The sequence below is a fragment of the Rutilus rutilus genome (assembly GCF_951802725.1).
Source record: "Rutilus rutilus genome assembly, chromosome: 1".
NCBI lineage: Eukaryota > Metazoa > Chordata > Actinopteri > Cypriniformes > Leuciscidae > Rutilus > Rutilus rutilus.
Window position 1 is genome coordinate 29,400,617 of NC_140209.1, and position 13,002 is coordinate 29,413,618.

Genomic DNA, 13,002 nt, shown 5'->3' on the forward strand with positions numbered 1-13,002 from the left:
TTTCTTGTAATGAGTTACCGTCAACACTATTGAAAATGTTTATTTTAAAGTTACCACTACGATGATCGGTGTTTGCTTTAGTTGGGCTCTCGACCCTTTATTTCTTTATTTTTAACAATAGTTTTCTGACTGCTGTTACTGTGTTTATAAGACACATTTGTTATGGAAAAAAATCTAACAAAACAAAGAAAAAAATGAGCAGATGGCTGTTTCATAAAAGACGCTAAGAAAAGCGTGGATTAAACTCCAAACCCTGACTTGAATTAACCTAACAAATAAGTTGGGGCTAAAGAGGTTTCATAAAAGGTAATTGAAGTTCTCGCAATCTCACTAATTTGATCCAGGTTTATCTAGTCTAGATAACTGCATGTGCACACTTTTTACAGTAATTCAGAGAAGACATTTTTAAGAGTAACTGAGTTTGAACTATTTTAAGTTTGCTTTATGAAACAGAATCACCTGACAATAAGTCTGACTAACCAAAATAAGCCGGGCTTGTATTCTAATCTTGTTTTATGAAACAGCCCTCAGGTGATATTGGGTGTTTACTGATCATAAATACTGCATCACCAACACTGCAATACTATAGCGCTGTTGAAGAAATCATATATCTAGTTTCCTAACATCTACTAAACTATAGTAAGTTATATAAAATTAAAAAAAAATAGACAAGTTACTTGCTAAGTTTAAGACAATTACTTTCCATAAGCTTTAAACTTTAAACCAATTACATTTCTACCAACATAGTTGTGAAGTTAAAACCTTATTAAATTGAGTGTCCTTCACATATAAAGTAATTTTATTTTAAGACAATATATGTAATGTTTATTTTGTTCTACAGTAAAGTATTAACAACTAATATACTAATTTTAACAATACAATTAGGGCGGTTTTGAAGTAACAATAAAATACTTTTTTTGTGAATAATAATTAATGCATCAGAAAGCTACACTATATATTCAACAACATAAACAGTCATTTATATGTTACACAGAGATTTTATTACGTATTGCATATTTATCTCAACAATAACATTAAATTGATTTTAATATTAACAGTGGTCTATGTACACTGCAAATGAAGCAGATGGATGTAACCTTCAGTGACAAACAGCACAAACATGATAAATCTGAAACGTTTATTGTTACTGAAGTAAAGAGTTCTCATCCGTTTGTGAATCACTTCATCTCAGAAATCAGAAAACGAAAGAACTGACTACGTAACACCTTAACGTAAAATTACAGACCAAAGACCATTTTGGTGCTAAGGCTGACATCACAATGTTTCAGGTAAGACGGGTGCATGTGCGTAAATCATATTCCTCTGGGATTTGGAGGAATCGTCTCTTAGAAGTCAATGATAGATCCAGAGCTCGTCATTGCCACCATCATGTGTAGTTTCTGATGAGGGATCAAGATGAATTCAATGCTGCATGTGTCCGACAACAGAAGACTCGTCTCCTCCTCTTGTGTGTTCATCAGGTTTTACAGTGAACCTGAATCTCCACTAGCAAGACCAAGTCTCTTAATTTCCAGTGGATCTTTTACCTGTAAAGACAAACAAATGGAAGAATGAATCTATGAGATGCAAAAGATCAGGGGGTTTTCAATCTTTCAAATGCCATGAACCTCCCAAAATGATCATCTTCATGTGAGAGACCCTATGCTAAAAAAAAATATTTAAAAGGCATCAATCCAGTTTCTTGTATAAAGACCCCATTAATCCAGTGTAAGTTTTTAAGTATTTAAATGTCTAAAATATTATTTGAAAAATATTTAGTTTCTATTAAGTCACATTATGACCAACTCACTCGTTATTATGGGTGTAACGTTTCTCGGTAAAATAAATAAATAATTGAACCATACCGATGTCCACCCATGGTTCGTCACGCACTCGCACCGCGGTTCATCTCAAATCTGACGACGCCTAGCAATCTATAATATGGTTTGTTGAAAATAAATAAAACAGAAAGACAGACAAAGTTAGGCTAATGTACGTTTCTGTCGATGGATACACATTATGGCTTCCCTTAAACTTTGTTCAATGCGAGTGCCGCATGTTATAATATGACCAGTCATTTACGCCACCATCACTCAGGTGTTGATAGTGCGCGAGAGACCTGAACAGCACACACTGCTATCTGTGTTTAAACTAAACTCATTTTAGCCTTGCCAACTTAAACATTCAAGCGCAAGACAGGAAAGAGAACTCACGGAAAGTGCGTGTACAGAGCGCAAATTGTGTGTTCTCTTTCAAGTCTTGTGCTTGAACGGACAAATTCCCACAAAAATGATGTCAAACATGTCTGTCTTGGCGAGTATCCTAGCAAAAAAAGTGAGTTATGTCTTATGCGAATTTAAACAGTCAGGAACGAACGCATGTGTATCAGTATTTTGGATCCATGCATGGTCTTAAAGTGACAGCAGCCTAATATTCCTGCTGTCTGCGTTTTTAATGATAAAGTGAAGATTCTACGCAATGTTGTTTGTTTTATATTTAAATTATTCAATTTCTGTACCTAAAAACCACTGTTAGATACCTAAATAACCAGATTTTCATCTTTTCCCTATTGTATTTATTTGTGGTGTTGCTTGTAGTTTATTTGTTCTTATTTTCTTTATTTTTATCAGAATCAGAATCAGAATCAGAAAGAGCTTTATTGCCAAGTATGCTTGCGCATACGAGGAATTTGTCTTGGTGACAGTAGCTTCCAGTACACATACAATATAAAGTGACAAGACAAGTAACATAGGTATAAATAAAAAATAGAAAAAATAAAAATAAAAGATTATAAATTATAAATATATATAAAGTTATAAGGTGCTATAATGAAATGTCTGAGGAAGTATTGCACATGTTTGTTCCACAGTAGCGGAACATTTAAGTGTTCATGAGGTTTATTTGACAGTAGTCATTTTTTCCCTGAACATAGCACCAAACCGTACCGAAACCATGACCCTAAAATCGTGATAAAAACTGAACAGTTGAACTATTACACCCCTAGTTGTTATACTGCATTTATTTACCTATTTATTTTAATATAATATTATATTTAATATTATATAATATTCATTCTTTCTTTGTTCTAGGGCTGTAATCTCCCAGTCGATTAGTCGATTATTTGGTCGATACGTTCTGGCTCGACCAAAATTCTGATTGGTCGATTTTTTTTTGTCGCGTTCATTTAATCAGTTTTGCCGCGTTCATTTAATCAGTTTTGCCGCGTTCATTTCATCAGGTGGAAAGCACTAATTGCTAATGGGGGTGTTTTCAGAGCACCGCTGTTTCACAGGTAACAGTCTGTCTTCAGAACACCCCCCTTGTTTTCACTTCTTTTGGATTAGCCCAACCCACTGGAGAAGAGAGACAGATTGAAGAAAGTAGACTACTAGAAGGTTTGCTGAATATTATTACTTGATCTGGTTTGTTTAATAAATATTATGTTTTTATTAAAGTGGACGTGCCTTTTGTGTTTAAGAGTAAAAGCTTTAAGTTAATAGTCTATTTGTGTCTCAGCCGCGAAGCTGAGCTCCACAGAGCGGCTGAAATGACAGTGTCTGTCAGTTATTATAATACATATGACAAAAACAATTGTCTAAATTATGTTACATATTCCTCAAAAGTTCTTGTCATGATATCACTAGTTGACATTGACAACATGGTACTATTTTCGGAGACTCGTGTGTCAGACTCATTTCAGTGCTAAATAATTACGTCAAAAACGATTTAATATACTGCAAATAGCCTACTAGTTTTTTATGTTTATTTATAATTCATTTAGGCGGACAACAAGGCGCACAGTGCGCAGCTAATTCATTTAAAGTTTTGTTTTTTCCTAACGTCATTTTTAGTCGATTTTTTGTCGAAAACTTCAGGACTTTAGTCCACCAAGATTTTCTTTGGTTGATTACAGCCCTACTTTGTTCATTTACTTATGAGTAGTATAGCTGCAGTCAGCCAACAACAAAAATTATAGCGTTAATTTATTTTAATAAAATTTTTGAATTTTTATTTGAATTATTTTATACTCTTTCTGTAAACATTTCCACAGACGCTCTATCCAGGGTTGCCAGGTCTGCAAAACAAAACTAGCCCAATGGCCAATCAAAAACACCCCAAAAGTAGCCTAATGACTATTCCAAATTAAAAAAAATATCTACTTGCCACAACCATTTAAAAGTATCCCAAATCTGTGGGAAAACCGTAGACTTGGCAACCCTGTCTCTAGCATTCCTTAGCGTTAGCTAGCATTCCTAGCCCAGTTTGAAAATCCCTGCAAATAGATACTGAATGGAGTTAATAAGTCTTACAAATAACTTCAAAGCTGATTAAATAACATTAATCTACTTTCACATATATTCACACATTAAGTGAGTTTCAGGTGTCCAAATGCTATTTTGGAGGATTCACAGTCACAGACAGCCGCAAACCAGATACTGAACCACAGTATTAACATTTTACTTAAGCTTTTCCAATCCCTAAAATCATTCAAATGGTTTTCAGGGAGTCGTATCTTAAAACAAATCATCATACCTGCTTTGTGGCTGTCAGGAGGAGCTAAACATTTTCTTTAATTTGGAGAAAAAGCCCTCGTCTTTCTGTTTGTGCCCTGTCCCAGTCTGAGTACCGCCCCCTCCTGGACAGAGACAGGCACTGGTTTTAACATGACCGCCCCAGATTCCACTGTAAACGTGACAGCACTAACAACGCTTTTCCACTCGCTTTGCTTTTCCACCGCAGTTAGTACCGCTTCAAAGTGGGCGGGATTAAAGACTGATCGTGATGCTGCCAGTGGGTTTGGGTCTCGTGTTGCAAATTCAATGACTCTGGTATTGCCGATTCTCTCTGACCAATCAGTGATCTGCAGTGGAAAAGCGCCATAACACTACCTGTAGTGGTGCTGGTCACGCCATTGACGGTTCCCTCCACATCGGTCTCGTCCTCCGCGTAGCTCATCATAAGGCCTCGTTGTCGGTCTGTCAACATCCTGGACAGGAGACAAACGGATGGATCAGTCATTTTAATGTTCAACAGTGACATAAAACATCATATGTAAGAAGTCTTACTTGGGGATTTTGATCTTGACGTGGACGTAGTGGTCACCGTAACCGTAGCCGCTGACCCGCGGTATCCCTTTTCCTGAGAGCCGGATCCTCTGGTCGGTCTGGATTCCAGCTGGGATCTACGAGAACATTCACTGAGTGAATGACTGCGTTTACATGCATAAGAACATCCGGATTCGTTTTAGAATATGGTCATGTTAAAATCACCAAGATGTCCCACCGAGAGATTGACGGTCTCGTTCAGTCCTTGCGCTCTGACCGTGCCGCCCAATATGGCCTGAGCCACAGAGATCCTGACGTCAGAGTGGATGTCAGCGCCGTCTCTCCTGAAGATCGGACTCTTCTGGACCTGAGAACATCGACACGGATGATTTGCATAGAGTATACAAGCTGGATCTGGGATTACAGATCATGCTGAATAGTCTATTCAATGGAAACAGACACTTGACTATGAACCATCACAGAATTTACTTAAACTGGACTATGTCATTTTAGTTATTTCAAAGCCTTAAACAACAAATGAACCAAAACCGACAAAACTTAAACTGACCAAGGAGATTTTGCACTGGAGGAACGTTTTCATAGTTCCTATAACTATTGGCGGAAGCACCTTTCCGCTGTGTTCACGCTGGAGAAACTGGGAAAGATTTTAGCTATAGGAACGCCTGTTGAGAGGACTAACTCTTACTTTAGAGTAGGGTGTAATCGAGCACAATAGGAACTACTAGTAACATAAGTGTATGGTGATTGGCTGAATGCATGCCATAACAAAACACAGGCACCTGCCATTTTTCCAACCAGGAAAAAGTCCCTAAGGGGAAAATGTAATCCTCTGTGGAACTGCCCTGTTGGCTAGTTCCTAAAACCACCTGGTGCGAAAGCCCTTCATGTAATCACTTGACGTGCTTATAGACTTCCTAAAACCTGTGATATACTCACTCTGAACGTGATGAAGATCTCTTTCTTCCCCACAGGCATTCGGACCGTCTGCCCATCTTCAATTCCTGAACAACACAGTAAGCAAAAGCTCAAAACTCAACTCCTCCATTTAACCCGTCTCACTTCCCCAAAGACGACCGGCTAACTCACCAGCAGGAACAGGCACCGTGACGGTTCTCCTCTGTTTGGTCTGTCCCGTTCCTCGACACGCCGTACAGGGCGAGGTGACGACCGAGCCCTTCCCGCCACAGCGCCGGCAGGTGGACCGCATCACGAAAGGCCCCGTGTTCACCGTCTCCTACAAGGACAAACGCTACGTTGAGTTATTGGACATTTCTAAATTACGGGACGTGCTCGAGGGCGTCACTTACCATGCCAGTCCCGTTGCAGTTCCCGCAGTGCTGGACTTTAGAGCCGGGCTCATGGCCTCGGCCGTCACAGCGCTGACACGCGCCCTCGACGCTGACGGTAATCTCCTTATTCACTCCTTTGGCAGCCTGAGCGAACGTGAGCTCCATGACATACTGTTAACACAGAACAGAGTGTTTATGGAGACATGAGAGCATCAACTGACAGAATCACACAATCCAGGCATAACAATGGAATTTACTGTATAGCGCGGAATGTCACGGAATTCGGCCAAATTTGGAATAACAACTCAAAATTAGGGCTTTACAATAAATCAAATTCAAATTGTGATAAATCTGCAAAAACGACTGCTACTGAAATCCGAAGTCTGCATGTTTTGTGTGTTTCAAAGTGGGTGAACGGCACAGCTAGTGGTGTTTTCAGCGTCTCACTATATGAACACATGAACTTTATCTCCAGAGCTGCTCTGAGAGTTAACTAAATTTAACTGAAGAACCTTTTCATAGTTCCTAAAACCATTGGCGGAAGTACCCAGATTTGGGTGTCCTCGCACCGCAGGAACTAATTCTAGGAACTCCTTTTGGAGGAACTAATTTACCTCCTACTTCAGAGTCAGTCTACACCAGCACTATAGGAACTACCAGTGACTTAAGTGTACGCTGATTGGCTGAACGCACGTGAAACACCAGCACCCGCCATTAAACAAAAGCTGTGTAAACACACAGATTATAGCCTATATATTTACTCCAGAAACTAACTCTACGAACATGGAAAACGGTGATAGATGGACCTCTAAAACTTTACTCTAAGGAGAAACTCCAACGCAACTTTGAGGGGACCAAGCTAAACATGATTATGATTATGTATTTCTGCTCAGCTAGCGACACTGGATATCAACCACACGGCAAACGCTAATACCTTTTCATTACTGTCTACTACTCTATGTCTAACAGTTCTATCTAATAACGTATTAGACAGGTAAACTAATGAACACTGGGATAGCGAGCACTGTGAGCTCAGGCTCTGGCGTTCTCAGCACGTCAAAATAAAGGTCCGCCGAGCTATCAAAATAAAAGTCACACCAACAAGCGCGCCTTACGTCACTTCAGAGTTCCTACTGGCGGTGCGAATACAACCAGACAATCAGTAAAATTTTTTATAATAATCCAGTTACCTTGAAGAAATTATTATAAAAATATATTACTATTGCATTGTAAAATCTACTTAAAGTAATAACCATAAATAAATTAAAATCATAATGATATATTTTCGCTATTATTTTAAAGAGAATTATAAGAGATTCTAATATTCAAGTTTTAATTTACACAGTAAAGTTCTGTTGTTCAGCACTTATTTGACAAGGAAAATAAATAGTTCAAAAATGGCCAAAATAAAAGGCAAAATGTAACTTTTTCTTTTGATTGCATTTTTAAAGACTGACTAAATTGAGTTTTATGAACTCATTCAGACATGCTTTTTAATGACTAAAATTGAATGAAACCATTAAAACTAGAATCAGAAAAATGTAAACCGAACAAAATAAAAGTCCAGCTTCCGTAACATCGGCCGCACAGAAAACCGATATATCTACAGAGGAGACCATATCTGACCTCTTGTGGCTGATCGAAGATGGCATTGAAATCCCCGAAGCCTCGCGCTCCGGAAAACTCGCCAAAGATCTTGCGGAAAAGCTCCTCAGGGTCGACGCTGGCTCCTCCGCCCCAGTACTGCTGACGTCCCGCGCCGGCCTGACCCGCATCGAACCCGGCGGAGCCATACGTGTCGTACTGTTTCCTCTTCCCCTCGTCGCTGAGCACCTGAGGACAAATCATCAGCCCAACGGAAACGCATTATTTCAGCTGGACTCAGATATCAGGACAAGCTTTGGTGGAGAGAAGCTTCAAACCTCGTAGGCTTCAGCCAGCTGCGCAAACTTCTCCTTAGCTTGAGGGTCTTCTTTGTTAGTGTCTGGGTGATACTTCTTTGCCATCTGAATGGGGAAAGAATAAACCATGGTCAAAAGCCAGAAATTACACCGGGGCTAGTTGTCTCATACTTTACTCCAGTGATTATTTGGTCTAAATTTACCACTGCTTTACCAAAAAAAAAGGCTATTTACCATTTCCATTGTTACTTTCCAGGAAAAGAGATACCCGAATAGTCGTGACAACTAGCCCCGGTCTATATAGAAGGCAAACTCACACTAATCAGGTGTCTTACCTGGTAATAAGCTTTCTTAATCTCCTTCTGTGTTGAAGAGCGTGGGACTCCTAAGATCTGGTAGAAGTCCTGTTTTCTCGCAGGAGAGCTGGTGTGGAACGACATCTTGCACATGAGATGAGAAGAAGGGCCCACGGCTGTGACACACAATACTATAATTACTTATGAACAGCATATTTACTATGGTTTTCCTACTGTAACATGCAGCAACTATAGCATTTTTACAATAAATACAGATTTCGGAACAGGTCAGGTCTTTTCTAGGAACCAGATATCTACCATTGTGAAACTGAGCAAAACACCACAACATAACCATCATACTAAGGGATATTTTGAAAATTCTTCGTAATAATAATAATAACGCATAGACTCAATGTGTCTTTAGTCCAGCTGACAGTCACTGCTAAACTGCAACAAGGTCAGAGAAGTTTCTGGAAAATGAGCCAAACCAAGTCTATTATTTCTCATCAGGTCCAAACTCCTATTCACACATTATCGATTAGGCAAGTTAGTTCTTGATCAACGATGAGATTATGTGCATGTATTGATCTGAGCTCCATGTTTGCTTTCTGACCTACATGTTGCAATTGAATGTATATATGGTTATACATGATCATGTCATCTAACATGTGAAGCTGAATCTATATCGATAAGCTCGGAGCTGATTTTTAAACGTCGTTTAAAAACGAGTTAGTAGTTTGTATGCAGTTGGATGCTCAGGCCTTCTCTCTCACCTGTCATGCCTCTCAATGTCACCGCGCTCCCGGCTCCTCCAGCGACCCCGCGGCGCGTTGCCCAGATCTGCTGGCCCGACAGCGTCGAGACGCGCCTATAGGCGTCATGTGCCCTGGAGATGAAGGGTGAGCAGGCCCGTGTGTGGCTGCAGGACACGGCCACTGTGATCCAGCGTGCGGAGCTGCGAGCCGCTGAACACGCCATCTTTGCCACTCACTGACACGAGAGCGACTGCGCATGTGCATGTGCACTGCGAGCGGCACACGCATGCGCATTACTGTTAAGAGGGAGATTCTTGGTTAGCCTGGCCATTTCTTTATGGACGCATGTGAACTGAAATAGAGTGGACGGGCTCGTGCATTTGCTGTCTATGAAACTGAGGAAAAATGATGAAATTCTGAGGAATTTTTGTTTAATGCGTCTCAACATTAAACACAACGCATTATATAGTGAAATACGATTTAAAAGCCAAAATAAATCGTATCTATCTATCTATCTATCTATCTATCTATCTATCTATCTATCTATCTATCTATCTATCTATCTATCTATCTATCTATCTATCTATCTATCTATCTGTCTATCTATCTATTTTTTTGAAATGTTTATTTATTTATTTACTTACTTGCTTATGAAATATGTGTGTGAGCATGATTGAGAACATGTTACACAATAGTGTAAAGCATGTGCAATGAGAAATTGCTTGTATGATGTGCAGAGCTGTCTAGATGACGTGGTTGAACAAGTAGTTTGAGAATTTCAGTTGTGATCTGAGAAATGTACCAAAAGAGACCGAGAAAAACTGTAACAGGCATTATAAACATTCCATGTCAGATATTTATGGAATAACCATGCATGTCTAACAGGTTTTAAGAACTGAATGTTAATTATTTTAAAGAAAAAAAAAAATATATATTCGAGAATTGAGCCAAAGCAATGTGTCTAATATATTTTTTTTTTTTCAAAAAGGGAAAAATACATTTTTGTCAATTTTCTATTTATTTTAGAGGAGGATAGGTTAGTACATGAACTAACTGTTTTTTATTTTTATTTCTGTATAAATATCCTAACTATAGGCTATAGCTATTGGAGACCATTCTGCATTTTTGCACCGACTGCGTTTTTATTTCGCAGACATGACACAATACTGCGTGATTTACTGAACGGCCCTCAGTGCGAGTTTATGATTTGTAAATCAGCGTTTGAGCGACGCGTATCGCGCGCGCCAGCTCTGCGTCACAGAAACGCACTCATTCAAACGCACAGGATCAGGATCACAACAGCGAGACACCCGGAAGGTTCAAACGCGCGACCAGCAGCAGCAGCAGCAGCAGCTCAGAATGAATCGCTTTAAGACGTCCAAATATAAGAACACCACTCCGAAAATCCCCAAGAAAGATGTGAGTACAGTCTCCCTGCGCTGGACAGCGCGTGATATCATTGAGCGTCTTGTGATTTGGGTTTCGAGCAGAAGGAGTGGTGCCGATGCACTGATGGTGTCTTAACTTCCTCTGTCCTCAACTGAAGCTTCATGCACTTTAATATGCAGGATCTTACATTGCATGAATGTGTGATGGTGACTCTGTCATTTCATGATGAATGTGTTATGAAGATGCATTGAATACAGTTCGTTGAGATTGATTGAACTTGATACCGTTTCATTCTGATCTTGTTGGAAGTGTATTCGTGTTTTACAAAATGCCATAAGTGCGTATCTGTCAGTTCACATGACACTTATAGCTGTCATTAAGAAATGTAGGTGAATAACAATTGCAAAAAGTTAAAGATATAAAATGTTGTGCATTCAAAAGCTTTTGGTGACCAGATTTACTGTGATAACCACTATTGGACTATTTATCATTTGCTTTATAAAGCCTTCAAGATGAAGTAATTGAATCAATTAATAATTACTTAAAAAAAAGTTAAATATTCTGATTGATTTTGAGATAATTAACGACAAGTAAAGCTTTTTTCCACACTACTCTATGAAAACACTACACGTTTTTCCCCAAAAAATCCCCAAATCAGGCCCCCAAAATCTTGTGTTAATGAACTGCAAAAACGCATAAAAAAAAATCAGTTTTTAGTTGAAAACGGTGTCGTGTAAACCGGCCATTCCCAAACTGTGGTCCGTGAGGGTACTGCAGGTGGTCCGTGGAAAGGCAAAATAAAATATAAAATAATATTTTTTTACCTTCATTTTACCAGGAAATTCCCATAAAAAAGTAAAAAGAATATGTAGGCCTATATTGATATACAATTTAAATTAACTTGTCAAGTTATTGTGTGATTACTAAAATAGACTAGTGGCGCTCGGCCGTGACGTTCAAGTTCAGTGCCGTTAGAACCACAACATGGATCGGTGAGTAGCAAGAAGAGAAAAGTGGCAGAGGCAGATATGTTCTCATTATCACATCACACGCATAGCCTTTAGTTTATAGGCAGTTTATGAAACGAAATGTTTATAAATGGAATGAATAAGGCCTGTTATTATTTTAATTTCCAGTTAGTTTCTTGACCTCGCGTTTCTGAAATGTTTTGCGGATGTGAACAAACTCAAGCCTAACGTTACTTTTTGAGGACTTGTAAAACCCTAAAATCGCCAAAGGTTTTGAAATGTTGACTATATCCAAGTGTTCTTATTACTACTGTATAGATTTCATACTCCATTGCTATGGAAATAAGCCTGTTCAAATGAACCTGATTATGCCCTCGGGCGCTTGAGTAAATAAATAAATTAAATATGTGGCAACTGTTGTGAGCAGTAAACTTTCTTTTAACAAGCCGTATATACTGATGTGATGACCAGTTTTAGTGCTAGTAAGCCTATTTAGAGGTGCGGATTAATTCAGGTGTGTGTAGACATATTTTATTATGTGTATTAAGAGGTGGTCCGTGAAAATTCTTGATTATAAATAGTGGTCCACACACACAAAAAGTTTGAAAACCCCTGGTGTAAACGACCCCAAAATGACATCAAATGAACAGATATGCTTCAAACCTTGATTTCCAATAGTTTTTTTTTTTTATTAGTTTTTTTTACAGTAATGGAATGTTTTTTTTTATGGAACATTGCAAAACAAATTGGTGCATTTCACCTATTGATTTATTGAATTATGTATTGATTTATTGTTTCAAATTTACACGGCAATGATGTATTTAAAGCAGAAAAGTTGTTACCTTGTGTGTTTTTTTTACGTACAGACGACAACATTGTCAAAACCATCACATTCACACGGGTCCGCGAAAACGACTGAAACGCTGAAACGTATGGTCATGCCAGGCCAGTAGATGGCGATGCCACTTTGTAAAGAAACACTACGCACCTTTAGACTATAATACACATGCGCATGACGTCGCCGTTTTCACAAATTCATGTTTTTGTAGTTTACTTGGAGACAATAATAGTATCTTTTTCAGAAACTTCCACTTTGAAACCCATTTTCAGGGCCCCAAAACACCGTTGTCGTGTAAATGAACGGCCAAAGCGCATAAAAAGTTTTGAGTTGAAAACGGTGTCGTGTACACGGCCCCTAATTCGTAAATTAGCCTATTTGGCACGTTGTGTTACCTTGACGCTTTTTCGCCTGATCACATCGTTTTTTGTTGAAACAACTACAACTTGTGATGCTGTAGAATGATTTTTCTTCATTCTAGACCATCTTTCCAGCAACAA

The 13,002-nt window shown here is 38.8% G+C and overlaps 2 protein-coding genes and 1 long non-coding RNA gene across 3 annotated transcripts in view; 1 reads left to right on the plus strand and 2 right to left on the minus strand.

Annotated features, from left to right (window-relative positions):
• Positions 1–13,002, minus strand: part of LOC311278113 — a 415,099-nt gene that overhangs the window by 241,967 nt on the left and 160,130 nt on the right. The window lies entirely within an intron of this gene.
• On the minus strand, positions 784–9,578 carry dnaja3a (DnaJ heat shock protein family (Hsp40) member A3a). The gene is made up of 11 exons (XM_084386043.1): positions 9,326–9,578; positions 8,592–8,728; positions 8,278–8,361; positions 7,982–8,188; positions 6,374–6,526; positions 6,153–6,300; positions 6,003–6,067; positions 5,284–5,412; positions 5,067–5,182; positions 4,890–4,987; positions 784–1,547 (listed from the first exon to the last, which is right to left on the minus strand). The coding sequence occupies exons 1-11, from the start codon at positions 9,528–9,530 to the stop codon at positions 1,525–1,527; spliced, it is 1,365 nt and encodes a 454-aa protein (XP_084242169.1). The 5' UTR covers positions 9,531–9,578; the 3' UTR covers positions 784–1,524.
• coro7 (coronin 7) overlaps positions 10,581–13,002 on the plus strand; it is a 162,529-nt gene continuing 160,107 nt past the window's right edge. The window contains exon 1 of the mRNA XM_084388286.1: positions 10,581–10,726. Coding sequence (XP_084244412.1) covers positions 10,667–10,726 — 60 coding nt within the window. The 5' untranslated portion in view covers positions 10,581–10,666. The remainder of the gene's footprint in view (positions 10,727–13,002) is intronic.

What these genes read in the sequence shown, in the direction of transcription:
- dnaja3a (XM_084386043.1), bottom strand. Translation starts at nt 9,530, where the DNA reads ATGGCGTGTTCAGCGGCTCGCAGCTCCGCACGCTGGATCACAGTGGCC. An exon ending in TCTTCGATCAGCCACAAGAG is followed by an intron (nt 6,527 to 7,981) that starts GTCAGATATGGT and finishes CTGTGTTAACAG; the next exon opens with TATGTCATGGAGCTCACGTT. An exon ending in CGTGACCAGCACCACTACAG is followed by an intron (nt 1,548 to 4,889) that starts GTAGTGTTATGG and finishes TTGTCTTTACAG; the next exon opens with GTAAAAGATCCACTGGAAAT.